Here is a 19,712-nt window from a genome sequence, read left to right on the forward strand (position 1 = left end):
CCACATTCATTCTGCCCTGCATCCAATTAAGTCTTTTAAAAATCATTACAACTCCCTCCCACAGACCAATTTTATAATTCAGTGGTACTTCTACAGAAACAAACAGCCCAACGTGTTTTACTCTAAAATAAGAGGATTATAGATTGAGCGTGACCTCAATTGAAATGGATCTTGAAAATCAGTTATCTCCAAGAGTGCCTGTATCTGGGTCCATGGCCACCCATTCAAGAACCTTTCCCAAGAAGGAGAGACTGGCAACTGGCCGGTAGTTACTTAGATTTTCTGAATCCAGGGAGGGTTTCTTGAGGAGTGGTTTTACCACAGCCTCCTTCAAGCAGGCAGGGACCACCCCCTTTGGCAAGGAGGCATTAATCACCTCCCTGGCCCAACTATCTATTCCCTCCCTACTAGTTTTTATCAGCCAAGAGGGGCAGGGATCCATAGCACAAGCAGTCACCTTGACCGATCCAAGCACTTTGGCCACATCCTTGAGCCTTACTAACTGAAACTCATCCAACGCAACAGGACTAGAGAGTGCTCTGGACAACCCTTGAGATTCATCTGTTGAATAGCAGAGTCAGGATCGGGGTGGAGGCAAGTGGATGCATTGTCCACAAAATGATTTGCAAACGTGTCACATTGAGCTACCATCAGTTCTACCACCTCATTTGTACCAGACTGTAAGAGGTCCCGCAGTACCTGGAAAGGTTCTGCTGGATGGTACACTGAGGATGCAATTGAGGCAGCAAAGTATGTGCCTGTCCTCTAATTAAAATATATGGCTTCTAAGCCCACATAAAAGTAAAAAAGATAAAACAAATATGCTCCTTGCCTGTATGTTGCAATTATTATTTATTACTGATACCCCGCCCATCTGGCCGGGCCACCCTAGCCACTCTGGGCGGCTCCCAATAGGATATTAAAAACACAATAAAGCATCAAACATTAAAAACTTCCCTAAACAGGGCTGCCTCCAGATGTCTTCTAAAAATCAGGTAGTTGTTTATTACCTTGACATCTGGTGGGAGGGCGTTCCACAGGGCGGGTGCCACTACCGAGAAGGCCCTCTGCCTTAACATCAACAACTGAGCCAACTGACTTTAAAACTTTTCAAATTAAATACAAGCCATCTTTTTTTTTTTTTTTTACAGATACGTCACAGACCACCCGAAAGAACCTCATAAACCATAGTATGGAACCTCTGAACCAGAGGATGGATGTTGTCCTACAGTGTTTAAATGCATTCCTTTGCATTACAATCTTTACTAAACCAAGCTTTCTTCTTGAAAATGAGGTGTCTCCTATGTGAAATGCAATGTATGTGGTATTTCAAACAGAGTAACTCAATAGAATATCTGAGCAGCCTGTGAACATGAAGATGTTGCATGGAAGACTGAGACCAGAAAGAAAGGAAAATTTCATTGTATGTAATGGCACAAACAGTAAAATAGATTATTTGCCAAGTTTAACTAAGGTCTACTTTAGAAATACTTTCCCCCCAAAAAACATATTATTGGTTTTGAGTTTTAGTTAACAATATAACATATAAAATAATAGTCATCAAAAGGAATACAGAGCTTAGAAAGCTTGCTAAACTGTTCTTATGTAATACAGCATCTATTTTTAATTTATCATTGCTGTATGATAAATCTTTCTTTCCACACTGACTTACTTACAGAACACTGCTTAAACTTTTCATCATGCTACACAACAAACTAACTAACTAGGTCTCATGCATCAATTTCTAGCGTTTTGCACCCATCAAAGAAATTTTAACTGTAATTTCTTCTCCTCCCACATATATTAAAGGCAACACTCTTATACCCACTTACTTGGGAGTAAGCCCAATTATGGTAAAAGGTAAATAGGTAAAGGACCCCTGGACGGTTAAGTCCAGTCAAAGGCAACTATGGGGTGTGGTGCTCATCTCACTTCAGGCCAAGAGAGCTGGTGTTTGTCCACTGATAGCTTTCTGGGTCATGTGGCCAGCATAACTAAACCGCTTCTGGTGCAATGGAACACCATAACAGAAGCCAGAGCGCATGGAAACACCATTTACCTTCCCGCTGTAGCGGTACCTATTTATCTACTTGAACTGGTATGCTTTCGAACTGCTAGATTGGCAGAAGCTGGGATAGAGTAATGGGAGCTCACCCCAGTGCACCAATTCGAACTTCCAACCTTTCGATCAGCAAGCCCAAGAGGCTCAGTGGTTTAGACCATAGCGCCACCCATGTCCCTTTTAAGCCCAATTAAGCTCAATGTGACTGATTCTCAGTAGACATATTTAGGAATACACTACGTGTAAAACAAGGCTTGTATGTTACCTCCTGAAACTGTTCTCAAGCTGCCATTAAAAAATGTTTGACTACACGATATAGCTAGAGGGATTTTAAAGATTTATTACAGTCCCCAAATTACAGCCACAGTAAACCTAATGTTTTAGAGTGCAGGACAGAATGCTAAACATCTCACGAAAGCTTTCCCATGTTACATATTTCCAATTCCAGTATACTGCAACAACAAAAACATAGCCAAGTTTTGAAAAGATGAGTTGGGGTTGCAAAAACTCCAGCACACAAACCTGCAATTCATTTCAAGGGGTAAAAGAAAAATTCACTAAGAAATGTTGCTCTCTTGAATTTCTAGGCAATTTGGTAAAACTGAACTCTATAAAATAACCTGCAATTTGGACAATTTGGTTTTATATCTGCAGGTAGAAAGTGAATCATCATGTATTTGTAGACACTTATTTGAGTACTTAACATTACAACTCCAAATAGCAACACTTACAGTTTGAACGTTGAAATCCCATGCTAATTCACATTAAGGCAGCTTTTGCACATTACAATAAAGCTTATCAGAGAAGCCACTGTCTGAAAGAGACTATGGCTTACCATGAAATAGCAGCATGCTAGTGCATACTGCTCAAACTGAAGCTAACCTGCTCTTCCCTTTGCCAAGCAAGAAGAAACAAATCCTAGCACTGACTTGGTACTGGGTTTCCAAACCATAGGTATAGAGTGGCAATGTATGAAAAGCGATTTCGATTCGATGTGTGTTTTAAGAAAATGTTAAGCCTTTTACCGATTTTACCGATACTCAAATTCTAGCTCCTGACTATACTTATGCCCTAAGTCCAGGAATGTTCTGGCATAATAACATCACTGACTCCAAATAAATGCCTGTTTCAGCAGCTAAGCTCTACACAGAACAAATCAGCTGACTAGTTTTCATAACTGTGTAAGATTTTACTATAATAGGACTGAAATGTTGCAGTTTGAACACCACAGCACTAGATCCAAAATTCTTTATCTTTAATAAATTCTGAGTGAATCCACTGTATGTTTGCATTCTATCAAAATCCCATCTGCACCAATATCATTACACGGAGGGGCTGACCCAGAGCAAGGCATCAGTAGTCAACTGCATCCAAAAACTGATCAGTACCTTTCAATATTTACTGGGGAATAATATATAAAAACCCACAAGAAAATGGCTTCATTTAATAATGCTCACTGATGGAAACATTGCAAAAGTGATACACTTCCCATTAGGAAAGGGGGGAAGCTACATAATTTGTTTCAATCCACACTTACCCCTTCCCGTTGCTGTTCTTTTGGTGTCAGCAAAACAGACAATAATATAGTTCCAAGATCTTGGTCAGCATAATGTGGATCCTTGAGACTCAACGTAACTTCAGTTGACCTAGGAAACCAAGTTTAGAAACGAAAAAAATAAATAAAAGTTTCATCATATTACCTCCATTAGGTCATACAGTTTAAAAAGGGACAAGAATGGTGTGCCTGTTGCTACCTTCTGCCTGTAAACTATCAGCTACTAAGGGAGGAAAGCAGAAGTTCCATGCAATACACAGCACTTGATCTCCATCCTGTCTGGATTCAAAAGGAGAGGGGAGATTCACTGCATCTCAACTATGTTTGGTGGAGACAGCAAGAAGACCATTACACAAGTGAAGCTGCAACTCTACCTCCCTTGTTTTTAGACAGCTGCCTCTTCTTCCAGGAGCACTGACACATCCCTGGCCAGAGACCTTCTAGGGAAAGGGAGCAAGAACAAGGCTTTTTGTGAATTTGGACAGACCTTGAGCTAAACTGGGCAGCCTACAGAGCACCTTGGTCTAAAACAAGCTGTTTCTGAAAACTGAACTTGCAGTCGAAACCTAATCTTGTAACCAGTTCACACCCCTAATATATACACACATAGGTATAGAGAAAAATGGTGCAAGATGGCAATGAAACGATTGGTCTATGAAATTTCATTTAAAAATATAATAGGTATGGGGTGTCTATTCACAACAGCAGTAACTGGTGATAACACCGTCAGTGTAGCATTGCTTAGATCGTTGTCTCCAATCTTGCCCAAAACGTCATTATCTACTTCAATAGCTTTACAACACGGTACCTATTTTGCTCTAGTGAGCCGAGATCCAAAAACGCTGATCCCATGAAGTCATCTTGAAGCCCAAAATCATAATCAAAGACCTAAGGTGAACAAAAGAAATTGCATTTCTTAATGTTGGGGATTCAATTAACAATTACTTGAGAATATTAGCGAAAGCAAACATTATATAACATAATGCATCAACCCTGCCTATACATATCAATGACTTTTAACCATGAAGGCTATGTTCTACCTCTACTATCAGAAGCATTTTCTAGGACTCACAAGTGGGAAGAGTAATGTTGCATTCAGGTCCTGCTTGGGGGGTTCCATAGGCATTGGTTCAGCCACTGTGAGAACAGGATACTGGACTTGATGGGCCATTGGCCTGATCCTGCAGGCTTTTCTTATATACTTATACAAGGAGATCCTCTGGTGGAATATCCCAACTACAAAATCAGTGATGTCTCAAACTGTTTTGGATGTTAGGTCTATTTGTATACTGTCCCCATTGGGGTTTACATTTCTATTTTGCCATTCCCTTTTATGTCTGGGTAGCACAACACTTGGTGCTGGAGGAGACTCTTGAGAGTCCCATGGACTGCAAGAAGATCAAACCTATCCATTCTTAAGGAAATCAGCCCTGGGTGCTCACTGGAAGGACAGATCTTGAAGCTGAGGCTCCAATACTTTGGCCACCTCATGAGAAGAGAAGACTCCCTGGACAAGACCCTGATGTTGGGAAAGATGGAGGGCACAAGGAGAAGGGGACGACAGAGGACGAGATGGTTGGATAGTGTTCTCGAAGCTACCAGCATGACTTTGACCAAACTGTGGGAGGCAGTGGAAGACAGGAGTGCCTGGCGTGCTCTGGTCCATGGGATCACGAAGAGTCGGACATGACTAAACGACTAAACAACAACAACAAAGCACAACACTGGCCTATGTTTCAAAGAATGTACCAGATATTTGAGTTCTGAACAGTTATGAAAATTGGCAGGGCACAACGTTATAAATTTCATAAGCATTTTTATGATATATTTTCATAACTTGAATTTCTATTATGGCAATATCAAGCTGTATAACATTCCATTGAAAAACTACAGCACTGTGTGGAGTGATACAACAACATTGCACTTACCTGTTTTTAAGGAGAATCACATGTAGCTCACCTTTATGTACAGTTGTTCCCTTAAATGTTCAATCATGATTGAAGTTTTTTCTTCCCATACAGGGTTAAGATTCTTATGGATAGTTTTGCTTCTAAACACTTCTTTTCCACCAATTTTAAACTTGACATATGGATCACTTGTCCCTGAAACAAAAATCAAGATTATGTACGACAACTACATGATTTCTGAAAGTTATAAGAAAAACCTTAAAACAAGATGGCAGTCCTTATCTTTTTTAGAAAACTAGCAAGTGCAGCAGCAGCAGATGGTGATGATGATTATAACTACTACTACTACAACAACAATTTATATGCCACCTATCTGACTGGGTTGCCACAGCCAGTTTGAGCAGCTTCCAACTATTTAAAACCACAGTAAAGCATCAATCATTAAAAACTTCCCTAAAGAGGGTTGCCTTTAGATGTCTCCTAAAAGTCAGATAGTTGTTTATTCCCTTGACATCTGACAGGAGGGCGTTTTACAGGGCAGGCCCTCTGCCTGGCTTCCAGGAACCTCACTTCTCACAATGAGGGAACTGCCAGAATCTAGACCCAAGTAAAACTACATATTAAGTGTATGGCTTTCGCTGTATGACTTTGTCCATAAAATGCTAAATTCTAGATTAAAGGACTTGCACCTAAGAGACATTTAACAAGTATACCCTATGAATTAAATTACCTGAAACACATTTCCATGCTAATTCAGAGTGCACATAAGCAGAATCAGTGAACTAAGTATACTAACTTGAATGCACACAGAAAAGGTCTAGCTTTCTAACACACTGCTGTTTTTAAATAGTGCAAGTCTTTTTCAGCTTGCTACAATAGTTACAGCAGCAACAACAGGTCTGGGCACATGGTGGCAGTATTTTCCCGTTATAACAGAAACCTCAGTTACAGACTACAATCTTGTACAAAGGAGACGGGGGTTTCTTAATACAACATTGCATTAAAATAAAGGCAAATCTATAGTCAACATTAGACCTGCTGCTTTGCATGAAAATTACCATGCCTGCCACAACCTGTTATTCCATTTGTACTAGCATCAAAAAACTGGGGTGGGTCACGTATGCTAATTTAATATCAATTGCCACCCTTCTATCCTTCTGCCTGCATGCTTTAGTTGAGATTCCTGCACTGCAGGGGGTTGGACTAGATGATCCTTGGGACCCCTCCTAACTCTACGATTCTATAAAAAAGGTAAAGGTAAAGGACCCCTGATAGTTAAGTCCAGTCACGAACGACTCTGGGGTTTGAGCGCTCATCTCACTTTAGTGGTCAAGGAAGCAGATGTTTGTCCGCAGACAGTTTTTCCGGGTCATGTGGCCAGCATGACTCAGCAGCTTCTGGCAAAACCAGAGCAGCGCATGGAAACGCTGTTTACCTTCCTGCCGGAGCTGTACCTATTTATCTACTTGCACTTTGACATGATTTCGAACTGCTAGGTTGGCAGGAGCAGGGACCGAGCAACGGAAGGAAGCTCACTCCGTCGCGGGGATTCGAACAGCAGACCTTCTGAGTGGCAAGCCCTAGGCTCAGTGGTTTAGACCACAGCGCCACCCGCATCCCTATACTCTATAATGCCTACCAAATTATGATCTGCAAGTTCCACGTATCTGCTTACAAAAATCATACAGAAGAGAAATTGAAGTATCTTGCAGTATGGATTTTTTCATGCAAATAATCTCTTAACCTGTAATAAGAATAACGCATTTGCCACCTGACATTATGCATCCCTTTGTTATTCAACTCAGTTTTCAAATAACAAAATTATTCTACCTTACTCTATCAACTTCTTCAAGACCTTCTCATCGAAGGTTTGTTAAGTGCCACCATCCTTTTTATGACTGGTACAATTCCTTTAACATACACCTGAGCTCTCAGATTTCATGCCAATTTTTATACTTCAAATATGGAGTGGTTTATTACTCTCAGAGCAATCGTTTCAAGTTGTCAAATAGAAACCATTGAATAAAATCCAGGTCTCGTCTCAATTATATGGGCCAACTTCCAGTGGCAATTGGTTCAGAAGAATAGGAAGGGAAACTGCAGGTTCCAATTGACAGAAATTGATGGGTCCCCAGACACTTGTTCATATTTTAATCCTAACTTATCACAGAGCAAACTACTACTTGCAGGATAGTAATTTAGCTGGAATGACAACACCTGGGATAAGCATGAAGCCACTTCAAAGGCACACTGTAATAAAACGTGACACAACTGCAGAAGCACGAACCTCTGTAATGGCACAAAACGCACTAGAGACTCCAGAGGGGTAAGAAGAAATCAAAACCAACAAGTGTAGAAATCATTTATCATACGAAATCACTGTTTGCAAATCAGTTCATCCCTATCATCAAAATTATTTACAAGTCTACCTTACTCTCCTAATACGGTATTTGTCTCTCCCACCCATCTCCCTAGCACATTAAGTATCAGTACTGAATGCCTCCATTCAGTACCTTTTCCCCCTCCTATTATATAGCCAAATGATTCAGGAGAACATGAGAGTTTGCTGACTTTGCCCATTATGAATCCATGTTTTCTTCCTTCTTGTCTTCTAACCACCTAGCCAAGCCTTACTACTGCATCTCTCATCTCACACCAATGCTAAGTATCTCCAGTGCCTCTTAAGTACTTCTGATGTCCCCTACTCTGTCATTTTAAGGATATCCAGCTTCCATTATAGGTAAGCAAAGTCACACCCACAGGTTATTGATTAAGTCTGTTTAGCAGGTAGATGGGGAAAACTGGTGGTAATTTCCATGCACAATAACCATCTTCCTTATCTTCCTCTGCTCTCAGGGGAGGGTCTACCAATTCCCACTCCTCAAATGGTGTCAGTTCCCTTCTACCTGACTTGGCATCTGGCAGGAATCAACCAGCTGCCTTTCCAAACCAATATGGGTAATAAATCCTTTAAAATGGTGGCCATATTACTTTGTTCCTCTCAAACTCCCAACCTGCAACTGATGTTTGAAGCTGCCTGCGCCAGAGACAACCACGGTGTGTAAATTCTTGCAATGTTAGTTTGGCTTAAGTGTAGGATTAGTTAGACCAATATTGTGGTGTAGTGTTTTATTTCAATGCTGAACTGCCTACCTGCCATTCCCTGCCCCACATCCCTTTTCCATATGCTCCTTTTAAATAAAATGCTTAATTGGGCTATAGCAGTTTCTGAATACGCTCAAAGGCTTGTTAACTCTCCGCATGGCTTAGGCTGCTGGTGTCGGAATTCAAGCCTTAGTCAGAGGAATTGGCCACTCTCCAGGTGCCCGGCTTGGATTCCTTGTTGATCTCCCCCGTCAGCGACTCCCGGCAAGACAAGGCGAGATAACTTGTCGGCGATCCTTCCCAAACGTGAGAAGAACACACCATCCCTCCTCCCTCATTCCCAGGGAGGGGAGAGAGACAAACAGAAATGTATTTACATGCCTTTATTTCTATCTTTCCAGCAGTACAGAGAAAACGTGTCTGCACTCTCTTAACAACAACAGCAGAGAGAGAAAATAACTCCACCCATGTACTTCCAGTACAGGGTCATGTGACACTCTGAGCTAACATCCGGTGCTCAGAATAGACTGTTCCTTTGTTCCCACGGTACAGTCCCAAAACATCAACATCCTGTTTGGCTTTCCAGCCATCTGGAGAACTCAGCATTGCTCCTTTTTCGTAACATCTGGTACCATGTTATGGATTGTTAAAGGGCTTGGGAAAGCAGAAAGGAGGCAGTGGGAGTTGCCATGCCAGATACCTGGAAATTCAGCTGGCTGTTCCTGCATTATTGAGGAGACACTCGGAGTCCCACACCCCTGTCCCTAGGTGACGCATACGCTGGTGGTGGCAGCAAAGAGAAAGGATGGCATTGGGTTCCGTAGGGCTATGAAACTACCCTACAGAGTTGGTGCTGGAGTGGGGAACCACTCTACAATTAACACTCAGTCCCACAGCTCAGATCTAAACACTGCTAATACACACACACACACATACACACACATAAACACTGCATAGTATAAAAGTGTTTTCATTTACTAGGCAGTCTGGCAGGCCCTGTTCTGTGGTTCTGCATTAAAAAGAGCAAAGCACTGCCTTTTCAGCATTCACAAAATAATGCTTTCAGTGCCACTCAACGAGGGTCAGCAATAAATCTATTTGAGGTAATTTACTATTTGCTGCAATACAGATAAAAAGTGATTCAGAATGTGTTAAGCTTATTACGATGACTAGACTATCACATTGAATTATTCCTCATTATATGCCCAAAGCATTATCTCTGAAGCAAATGAAACCTAGAGCACCAGGATTATCTAACTACCACTCAAAGGAGATTTACTGTTTTTGTTCAAGGAGTTCTTTACATAAGATTTTACATATTCACAAGTAATGTTTTGCATGCCTGTGACATTCGGAAAATCCAAGGCTACAGAGACAAACATTAATAGCTTTTCCATTTTAATAGCAATTCAGAGGGCTACTGTGGTTTCCAGACAGATGTTATTAACAAAAAAATCCAGAAGTAAGACTCAAAGCAGAAATTTCTTTCTGACTTCACAGTGGTACTCAATGCCAAGTAGGAGAGTCAAGCAAATACCATTTGAAGCTTTCAGTCTTGGCACACCACCTCACTCCATCACTTTCCAGTTACATTTCAGGCACCCAGGTGAGGAGCACTTTTAACTTACTCCAGGTGGTGATGGTGGCAGAATAGCTAGCAAGCAAGCGTCAGGGCATCAGGGTCTGGCTAGACACTGAGGATCCTGGATGCTGATGACTGGGCACCAGGACAGGTAGAGTTGGAGTCTGACTTGGAAGAAGGGATCAGTGATCTGGGGGAGCCTTTAAGAGCCAGGAGATGAAAGTCAGAGGCAGGAGAAGCTGCAGGATTTGAGAATGAAGAAAAGGTGCAGGAGGAGGGCAAGATAGCACAGGCTGGTGTAGAGTCAAGACAGAAGGGGGATATTATTTCAAAGAAATATGATTTCAAAGTAAGATAGCAAGGCAAGAGTCATATTACTATATATAATCAAATGCAAACAAGACCGTAAAAAAATCCTGAAGCGGTAAATGCAGGGATGCCTAACCTTTTTGGCCTAAATTCAAGTAATAAATTGACACAGCAAAATAAATACTACTCAGGACCATCTAAAAGGGGCTAATATTTTCTGTGGTGAGCTAGCTTCTTCCCGGCGCCTATTCAGCCTATATCTGAAAGTACAGTATCAAATCTTCCTATGAATTCCAGAATTTAAATTTAGTTCATATTTAAATTTCAACAGGGAGCCATCTTGATTATTAACCTTTATATTTGTTTTCGTTGTTTCATATAACCAAAGGTTTCCATCATCACAGAGCCTTCAACATACAAGGTTGGATTAAAAAATGCCCTCCATTTGTCAGAAAACGAGGCGCTTTTGATTCAACCTAATTAGTTTGAATGCAAGTAGAAGCCTTTACATAATTGTGGGGAACTGTTACACGTGCCAAATAATACCTGTTCCGCATTTGCAAGAACTCAATCTTTCCATGTGGCAGCACCTATACTTTGGAATTCCCTGCCTATCAATATTAGGCCTTCTTAGTACCTGCTAAAAATGTTTTAGTTGACAAGCCTACCCAGATATTTAGACAGTTGCTGCAAGTTTTAATCTGTTTGTAGTCTATTGTTATTTTAACTTTTTGAAAGTTGTAAACTGTTGTTGCTAATTCTTCCTATTGATAGTTTTATCGTTTTATCTTTTTTTGTAAACTGCTTCCAGGGAATTTTTTTACACTCAAATGGAAATTGTATGAAATAAATAAATAAGGAGCTGCTTCATCATAGGCTAAGGTGCAGTTTAAGAAATTACAAGGCTTTTTGTTGGTTTTGGTGCAACAGACCAAGAAAGCTTCTCTGCTGGAGATTGTTACAAGCGTAGCATGTTCAGTGCACAAATATTAAAATAAAAATGTATAAAATTTAACCAAGGTAGGTTAACCTTTCCAGCCCCTGCAGAGTGTTTTATGTAAAAACAGTGTTTGATCAACATATTCTTACCTCTTCGATCACGAGCTGCTAGATTATGACCTCTTTTTAACGTAATGTCCAACTGGTACATTCCGGGTTCAGCCAGAGGCAATTCTGCATTGCTAGTTCCAGCAGGATTGGCTCTCTGAAGAACAAAGAAAATACATACATGATGCCCAACATTATTAATCCGATTTGCCGTTTTGCAAAGTTATGTATTCATGTAACTATTATTCATCTTAATAAGTTATGTACCAATACTGCAGTTTCTAAGCAGTGTACAAAAGGGATTTCTCATACACCATAAAGTCAGTTAAAATGAAACATAAGATCAGGGAGGGGGAACCCTCATAAAATGCCTGCTGAACTAAAAAAAGATCTTCACCAAGCACCGGAAGGTCAACAGAAAGAGGGCCTGGCTGAGACCAATCAAGAGGGACTTCCACAGAATTAGGTCTACAATACTGAACACACACATCCTGGTGAATATGAGCCATGTGTCTGAGCCATGGGGGACCACTAAAAATGACTAGGAAGTGATATTTGAGTGGTCCTTAGGGTATCATGGGCCCTTGTAAATGAATACGAGAACCTTTAACTTAGCCCTATAGTGTATGGCTGCCAGTGCAAACTTTTAAGCACTGGCACTATGTGCTGATGATAGACTGCTCCCACCAGTGCTCTAGTTTCAGCATTTTGTACCAGCTGTAGCTTTCAAACAAGGCCCAGGGGCTGCTTCACTTACACGTGCATTGCAATAATCTAGTATTGAGAGTACTAACGAATGAATCACCATGGACAGGCTTATCCCTGTCCTGAATGCCTGTAGATGGCATACCAAACATAGGTGGCAAAAGGTACTCCTAGCCACTGAAGCAACCTGAACCTCTAGAGATAAGAATAGGCCCAGGAGCACCCCCAAACTACTAACTGGCTTTTTCAGAGGGAGTCCAGAACTGGCAACTAACCTACCAAACTTCCAGACACAGAAACCACCCACCTGAAGTGCTTTCCTCTTCCCAAGGTTCAAACTCAAAGACAGAGGCAGCCAATATGGCTTCCTCCAGATGTTGCTGGACTACAACTTCCATCATCCCTGACCATTGCTTGATAAGAGTGCAACATTGTCTTGGGGGGGCACCATTTTGGCTACTCCTGAACTTAATATGTCATGAATGATTCATATTCATAAATACTTCTACTTAAAGTTAGCAATACACCTAAGGAGCCAAACTGTGAATTTAAGACCTGAAGAATTTTGTGATGTGGGTAGATTTAAGTAATTATGTTTATCCCTTTTTGCAACACCTCCTTTATTTTCAAAGCAAAGAATGAAAGAGTTACAGGAGTCCCCCAACCAGCTATTTCCTATATTTAGTTATTTTATTCTGTTGTTCATATCTGAGTAACACTGAGTAACACTGTTGCTCACACTAATCTTTAAGATTGGAACAGAACCTACTAGTGATTGCTGCCTGATCCAAGGTGGGTTGCAACAGGAACACTACCACCATGCAAATATATGTTAAAATATTAAGAAATGGTTCCCCAAATGCATGTTTGGGTTAAAAATAGGTCCTGAATCTGAAAAGGTTGACAATACCTGATCTAGTGGAATCTCCACTGTTACGGAAATTACCGGGGGGGACGGGACACATCTTTAAAGTTGTTAAATTTTACAAATATTATGGATAAATGTATCCTTTCGACTTGACAGCTCAGGGAAGTTACCTAGCTTTAAAAATCATATAAAATGAACTCCTTTGCCAGTTTCCTTCATTCCACCGTCAATTTGCTTCACTGGCCAAGGACTTGAAAACCACTCGGTCCCCCCATAATCCCTCCAGCGGGAGGTCACGTACTCACAGGAAGATACTCATAGGTGCCAATCGCTGGGCAAAGGCACTCCTCCGGACTTGCCCAGGTGGCAGACTATGCAAACCAAAGTTCTATTGTCCCTTTGTAGTAGGTGCTTAGAATGTACTTCCTAATACATATCCTGTATCCGCCTGTTGCCCCAACATATTCCTCCTATGTTAATCATGTATAACCCTCCCCTTTTCTGATGTACCAATGATGTAGCAATGATGCTTAACAAACTGTATGCTGGGATAACATAGGAACTTTTAAAAGTTCTTGTCACCCCATCCTCAGGGTTCAAAATTCCTCTTTGAACCTGTTGAGCAATAAAATTTGGTCTACAGCTATTTGCTCCGGTTGGTGGTTGAACTCCTTCCTTTATTCCGCAGGGACCCGCGGGCTCTGCCCGACGAGCTGGATGAGTGAGCAGCCTTGCATCTAGATTTTTCCATAAAACCACTAATCTGTAGTCTGCTGGAGCGCTTGGAAAAACAGCAGTAAAAAAAAGTTTAGGTTGTGGAACATAGTAGAAGTAGAACATAGTAGAACATAGTAGCAACATAATTTTTTGCACACATTAAGACACCCTGAAAAAGTATAGAACGCTAAGCCTCTGGCCTTAAGTTTGCTGCTTCAGTACAATGTGGGCTGATTTGGTTGTTATATCAAACCACTGATTAGACATTACATGAAGAAGCCACAGAGAGTGTCTTGAGCTTAGACGTTTGCTCCTCCACCCTTCTTCTCCAGTGCAGAATCATTCACTTCCGTCTTAAAGTTTACTTTGTCACGAAACCTCTGAAAAGCTGTGGTTAGCTATGTTTAATGGAAGCCAACCAACTTCAGAACATAATCTGTGAGGCTGGTTTGTTTCCACTACAGCAGTTATCTGAACCACATATTAGGGTTCAGGCAACAACAATTAATCTAAAAAACTGAAGCAGAAATTTCCATGCGTGACTGCACCAGAGGAGAGGTGGATTGAAGTGTGTGAGTTAGACCTCTAAGTTTTTTTCTCAAAACAACAAAGTATGGTTTACATCTGAATGCAGTCACAGTTTTCGTATAGAGGCAACAAAGCATGGTCAAATAGACTACCACTTGGCACAGCAATTTAATTCATCTTCTAACTTTGCAAAGGGGAAAGAACCCAGGTTAAAATTACCTCGGCTTGCTCACCAATCATAGGCTAAACCAATTAGAGTTCCTTTGGATTGGACATGAAAAAACTCAATTTAATTTTAAAACAAGTGCTCCCGGTTCCTTCTTGCAGTTATGCCAGAGAGAAGGGGAGCTTGCAAACCCAAGGCCAGTACCAGAAACACTAAACCGAAGTTTAACATTACAGCTTGACCAGGCTATTCAGTTGGTCAGTACTCATTAGGTGAAAATGGCATTTAAAATTAAAACACTACTTCATTGAACTTCTATATGTATATATTTATAAAAATCTGGTTAGACAAGATAAAAGTATAATTTTTTTTAATACTGTATGTACTAAAACTATGATTTCTGTTCACCATCCAGCTTTCAAAGGATGTGCCGAGTTTATATATAAGTATGACTGCCTTGGTGACAACAGAAATCAACATGCTAGCCAGGAAACATATGTCTGATCCACTGCCTGCTAGCTATGTACCTTGCAGTAATAAATGCTGTTGTTTACAAGTTGTTATCATTACAGGAGGGAATTAGAAACAACATTGTAATATAAAATGCCATAAGGTAGTCTTGACTTGTTTGTTTCATAGCATTGTGAGAGTTGCATATATAAATTGCACATCAATAGTAGTAACAGTACACAGCCAACATATCATTAGACATATTCAACATTATATTGCAGTTTTGCAGCAGATCAACAATAAAAAGAATCCACTGAAACATCTGCTGAAGTTTATAAACCATTTCAGCAAGTACTCTGAGCACTCCAAAATTCTATATAAATATTAATTGTACCATTTAAGGTCTCTTATGGAGGGTACATGGACTTTAGCTGGCTTTAGCAGCCAATCAAAATGTGTGATTACCAGGACAATGTCCTTCTTCCAAAGGGTGGAGCCCTGATTTTGATCTCACACTGAACTTCCTAAACCTAGAGCAAGGTGACAACAAAACCCTTGGCTTCCCTCTCCAGCTCTAGGCCTAAGGCTGGGATGGGAAGGGAAGTGAGGGGTAGCACAAAATATCCAAGAAAAAGAATAATTAACTCCCAGTCAAGCAAATTAGGTGTAATGTGCAAATTACTCAAGTCATACCTAGCAGGGTCTTCAGATCCAGGAAGCTACAAATGTATTTTGCATGGATCTTTTAAAAATTCACAATATCAGAGTTTATAAGACTACTTTGATTACTTGAATATAATTCCTGTATTTTGTTCTGGGTGTCCATTAATAGTTCAACAAGCTATCATGTATACCTAGCATGTCCAGTTTTCTGGCTAGGTCCAGTTTTCAATATCCTTTTCCAAACATGGTGATGCTATTCCTCCCACTCATTTCAATGATATAAAAATACTTCTTGAAATTTTAAATTCTTATTAAAAATATAATTTCAAAAATACATTCAAATTAAAACTTATTCCAGAGGTATGAGGTTTGAACTATACACACCACAGTACCAAACTAAAATGATGAACATGGGACTCATTCAAGGCAGTGGATTATTCTCTCACACAAGGATGCATTAACCATATCTTGGTTATCCACATGGTCAGCATCCCTCACAATATGCATGAACAAGTCAGTAGGGCTCTTTTTTAAAAAAAAAAGGGGGGGAGAGCAGTCAAAAATAACATTTGGCCAGTTCAAAAATTATATTATGTCATGTAATATGGAAGGCAACTTAAGTAGTTCAGGTCCTGCAGATGTTGTTGGACTATAATTCCCATCATCCCTGATAACCAGCCATGCTAGCTGGGCTCGTGGTAGTTGAGAGAGCCAAAGACTAGCCACTCCTGATCTAAAGTGCTTGATCATAGAAAATAAACAGTGTCTATTACAATTAAGAGCACATTCAAGTTCAACATTAATTAGGCGAGGAGCGGAGAAGGGACAGAGCAACTATTAAGTAAGGTTGGGAAAGAAGAAAGTGGTTGAATCAACACAACACTCCAAGTCCTTCCAGCTCACGCTAGAAGGAAGGGGTGGGCCTTTTAGTCTTCTAGACACCTGGGTGGAGCTGGGTATTCACCAAAACATTGCTCCTCTCCACTTGTAGTGGCCAGCAGAGGAGCACCAACATGTCATCTCAACCTCCTCCACTCATCAACATCAAGGGGATTAAGATTGTAGTTGGACTGCTGTTTTTCCCTCATTCACAAAATTTGTGTGTTTGAAAACAGGCTTGCAGCAAATGGTTGTGCTATTCCAGCAGCTATTACAATCTTCCAATATCAGTTTAATTATTTTTTCTTTACCAGTGCAGGAATCTTTTTAAAAAAAATTAAAAATGAGCTCAACCACTTAGCAAAACTATAGCACATTGCAGGGCCAGTCAAGGCCAGCACACATTACATAGGGCTCTGAAACCATATTTTATTTTTCCTCCTAGTTTGACTGGAAGTCGAGTTAAAATCCAGCTCACCGGAGGCACAGTTCTGCTGGGTCAACTGATCAGAAACAGATGCATAAGCATAGACTTATCAGTTACAGCACAAATGTGAGCATTCAATCTGATAATATTGTCATGCTGGCCTGGACATGTGTTGCAGAAGACTGCTGCTTGACAAACATGCAGTGGTATGGCACTTCCTGGTATTGTTTGCTGGGGCCTCATAGCAGCAACATAAAGCGATCTCTTACCATACTTGACTCATAGACACAACTTGCATAAACAGTTCAGCAACATTTGCACTTCAGCTACACAGTCACAGTTCTGGATAGAAGTTTGAAAAATTGGTGGGTGGCGATGCCAGTAATTTGTGGCTCTCAGATGTTACTGGACTCCAACTGTGAGGGTTCGTCTACACTTCTGCTTGTCCCGACACTTTCACCTAGGGAAAATCTGCTGTTTACTGCTGAATCAGAACAAACGTCGATTGGCATTTGTTTCAATTTGGCAGTAAACAGTAGGTTTTCCCAGGGACAAACAAAATACCACTTGGATCTGTGCCTATAAAGCACAAGGCAAGTGGGAAACTTCTTGGACCTATACTTTCTAGGCAAGTGGAAGTGTGGCCAAACCCTGAATAATCAGGGAGGGTGGAAGTTGTGGTACAAAAACATCTAGAGGACCAAGTATCCCCCACCCCTGGTATATTCTATTCCAGGGGCTCAGAATGGGTTACAGAAGGCTTTAGTGATTAAGCCCCTTTTCGTCAGGTTTTAATAACTTCTGTTCCCCATTTGCCCCTTCTGTGAAGCAGACAACCAAGGCGGCTAAAATAAAAATTGATGCCAGGCCCCCAGATTGCAGGTACCTGTCCTTCTACTCCATCATATCCTCATCTATGTTATGTGTTCCCAGCACTGAGAAGTTTCAGAGGCATCACTTTATCAAATATTTGTAATACTTGTTTTAATTAGAAGTGTAAAAGCAGAGTATTAAGTGGAGATGTAGAAGTACCTGCCGATTGTCCAAGGTGGATAATGCAGTGAGCATACATAGGTCAATGATGCAAAAAAAGAGACGTTAGTTCAATATTGATAAGCAGAAACTAACAATAGTAACATACATTCCCCCACCTCGAGTTCACCTAGATAGACTGGCGAACAGGAAGGACTATCATCATTCAAATGGGAAGACTTGAGAATTAAAATAACACTTAATCAGTATCTCTTTCAGTTTCCACTTACTGGAAAATATTAGTCACAATCCCAAAGTTTAAGAAATGCAGCTGACGTGGATATTGAAGCATGATTATCCTGAAACATACATTACAAACATGTTCCAAACAGTATGATAGTCTGTTGCCTTTGCTGTACCCTTCACTAAGTTTAAAAGTCTTCCCCCCCCGCCATAGTAAAATGTCATAGCTGTGAAAACCAAGATTCATAAGTTAAAGTCTTTGCTGTCCTCCACTTCCTAGCGACTTCCATTCTAGCATAAACTAACATGAAGGAGATCAAAGGTCTATAAAGCACAGTCAGTACCCATTGTATAAAGTTTCACTATTTCCTAAATCCATTATGGATATTATTATTAGAAACTAATATGTGGGAAGACATTACTTCTCCCTTTGCTGTTGCTCACTTTTTGTTTCCTGATACATTCTGCTCTTCCTTAAGTTGTATTGTTTGATAGTTCATTTGATAATCTTACAATGCGGGTGACTTGGGTAAAAAAACCAATATACAACAAGAAGTTCCCATGCCAGTAGGATGTGCAAAATGTAGCAACTGAGGCTGTCATCATAGCAATCTTCTTACTACTCTACAGATGATATTATCACATTATCAGTTCAATGGCACCCAAGCCCCAAACCAATGATGCATGATCCACGTGAACAGCTGAGCTCTTGATGAGCTTTGTTAAAGCAATGAGCTGTTTAATTCACACCCACCCCATACTTTAATCACACTTCAACACGAGAAAACAGAATTTGGCCATATACACAATCCTTTGCATGTGTTTAACTGCATCAGAGCCATAAAGGAATCCTGAATGCCCAAACAAAGCCGAGTTTAGAACAGTCTCAGAATTATTATCCCAATTTGACAGCTACTTCTAGTTTCTAGGTTACTGATCAAGTCAAGATAAATTCAGAACCATTATTTTTTTAATTGGCAATGATTTTTTAAAAGGCAAGCAGTCAGAGCTGTAAATTCACTTTATCTGATTCATCTAGAAAATTAGTATGATTATTCTGTCATTGTTACATTTCAGAATAAAGCTTCATTAAAGGTGTGCATCCTTTTCTTCTTCAAACCTACTTATATGCTTTTTGCAGGCATGCTTAGCTGAATTCTACTAATATCTTCCAAAACCAAAAATCTTAGTAGTCTTAGGTCTACAGTATTAGAAAGTCAAACCAGCAAAAATATTTTTAAAACATCCAGCAGCGAAGTTTGTATACACCTTAAAAAAACTTGAATTCTCCTATTGCCTATTCAGTAGTCAGTAGCATATGTTTAGATTTTTCAAGTAAACTGTAGACATTTGAGAAGCTTGTTTTGTTTCAGCACTGCTAGTAATCCGCTCAATAAAAGGCTTAGCATCTTAAATGCATACTAACGATACCTGCTAGCAACTTCATATATCCTGCACATGTCTATTCAGAAGCCACACCAATAGGGCTTATTTCCAGGCTAAGTGTGATATAGGACTGCAGCCTTA

The 19,712-nt window shown here is 40.3% G+C and overlaps 1 protein-coding gene across 14 annotated transcripts in view; it reads right to left on the bottom strand.

Moving 5' to 3' along the window:
- MCTP1 (multiple C2 and transmembrane domain containing 1) overlaps positions 1-19,712 on the bottom strand; it is a 180,321-nt gene that overhangs the window by 112,920 nt on the left and 47,689 nt on the right. For all 14 annotated transcript variants that reach the window (XM_083576633.1, XM_083576639.1, XM_083576641.1 and 11 more), the window contains exons 2-5: positions 11,610-11,724; positions 5,577-5,719; positions 4,426-4,505; positions 3,600-3,708 (exon numbers count right to left, since the gene is read on the bottom strand). In XM_083576633.1, the coding sequence (XP_083432759.1) occupies positions 3,600-3,708; positions 4,426-4,505; positions 5,577-5,719; positions 11,610-11,724 (447 nt within the window). The remainder of the gene's footprint in view (positions 1-3,599; positions 3,709-4,425; positions 4,506-5,576; positions 5,720-11,609; positions 11,725-19,712) is intronic.

This window comes from Podarcis filfolensis (genome assembly GCF_964270895.1).
Source record: "Podarcis filfolensis genome assembly, chromosome: 11".
NCBI lineage: Eukaryota > Metazoa > Chordata > Lepidosauria > Squamata > Lacertidae > Podarcis > Podarcis filfolensis.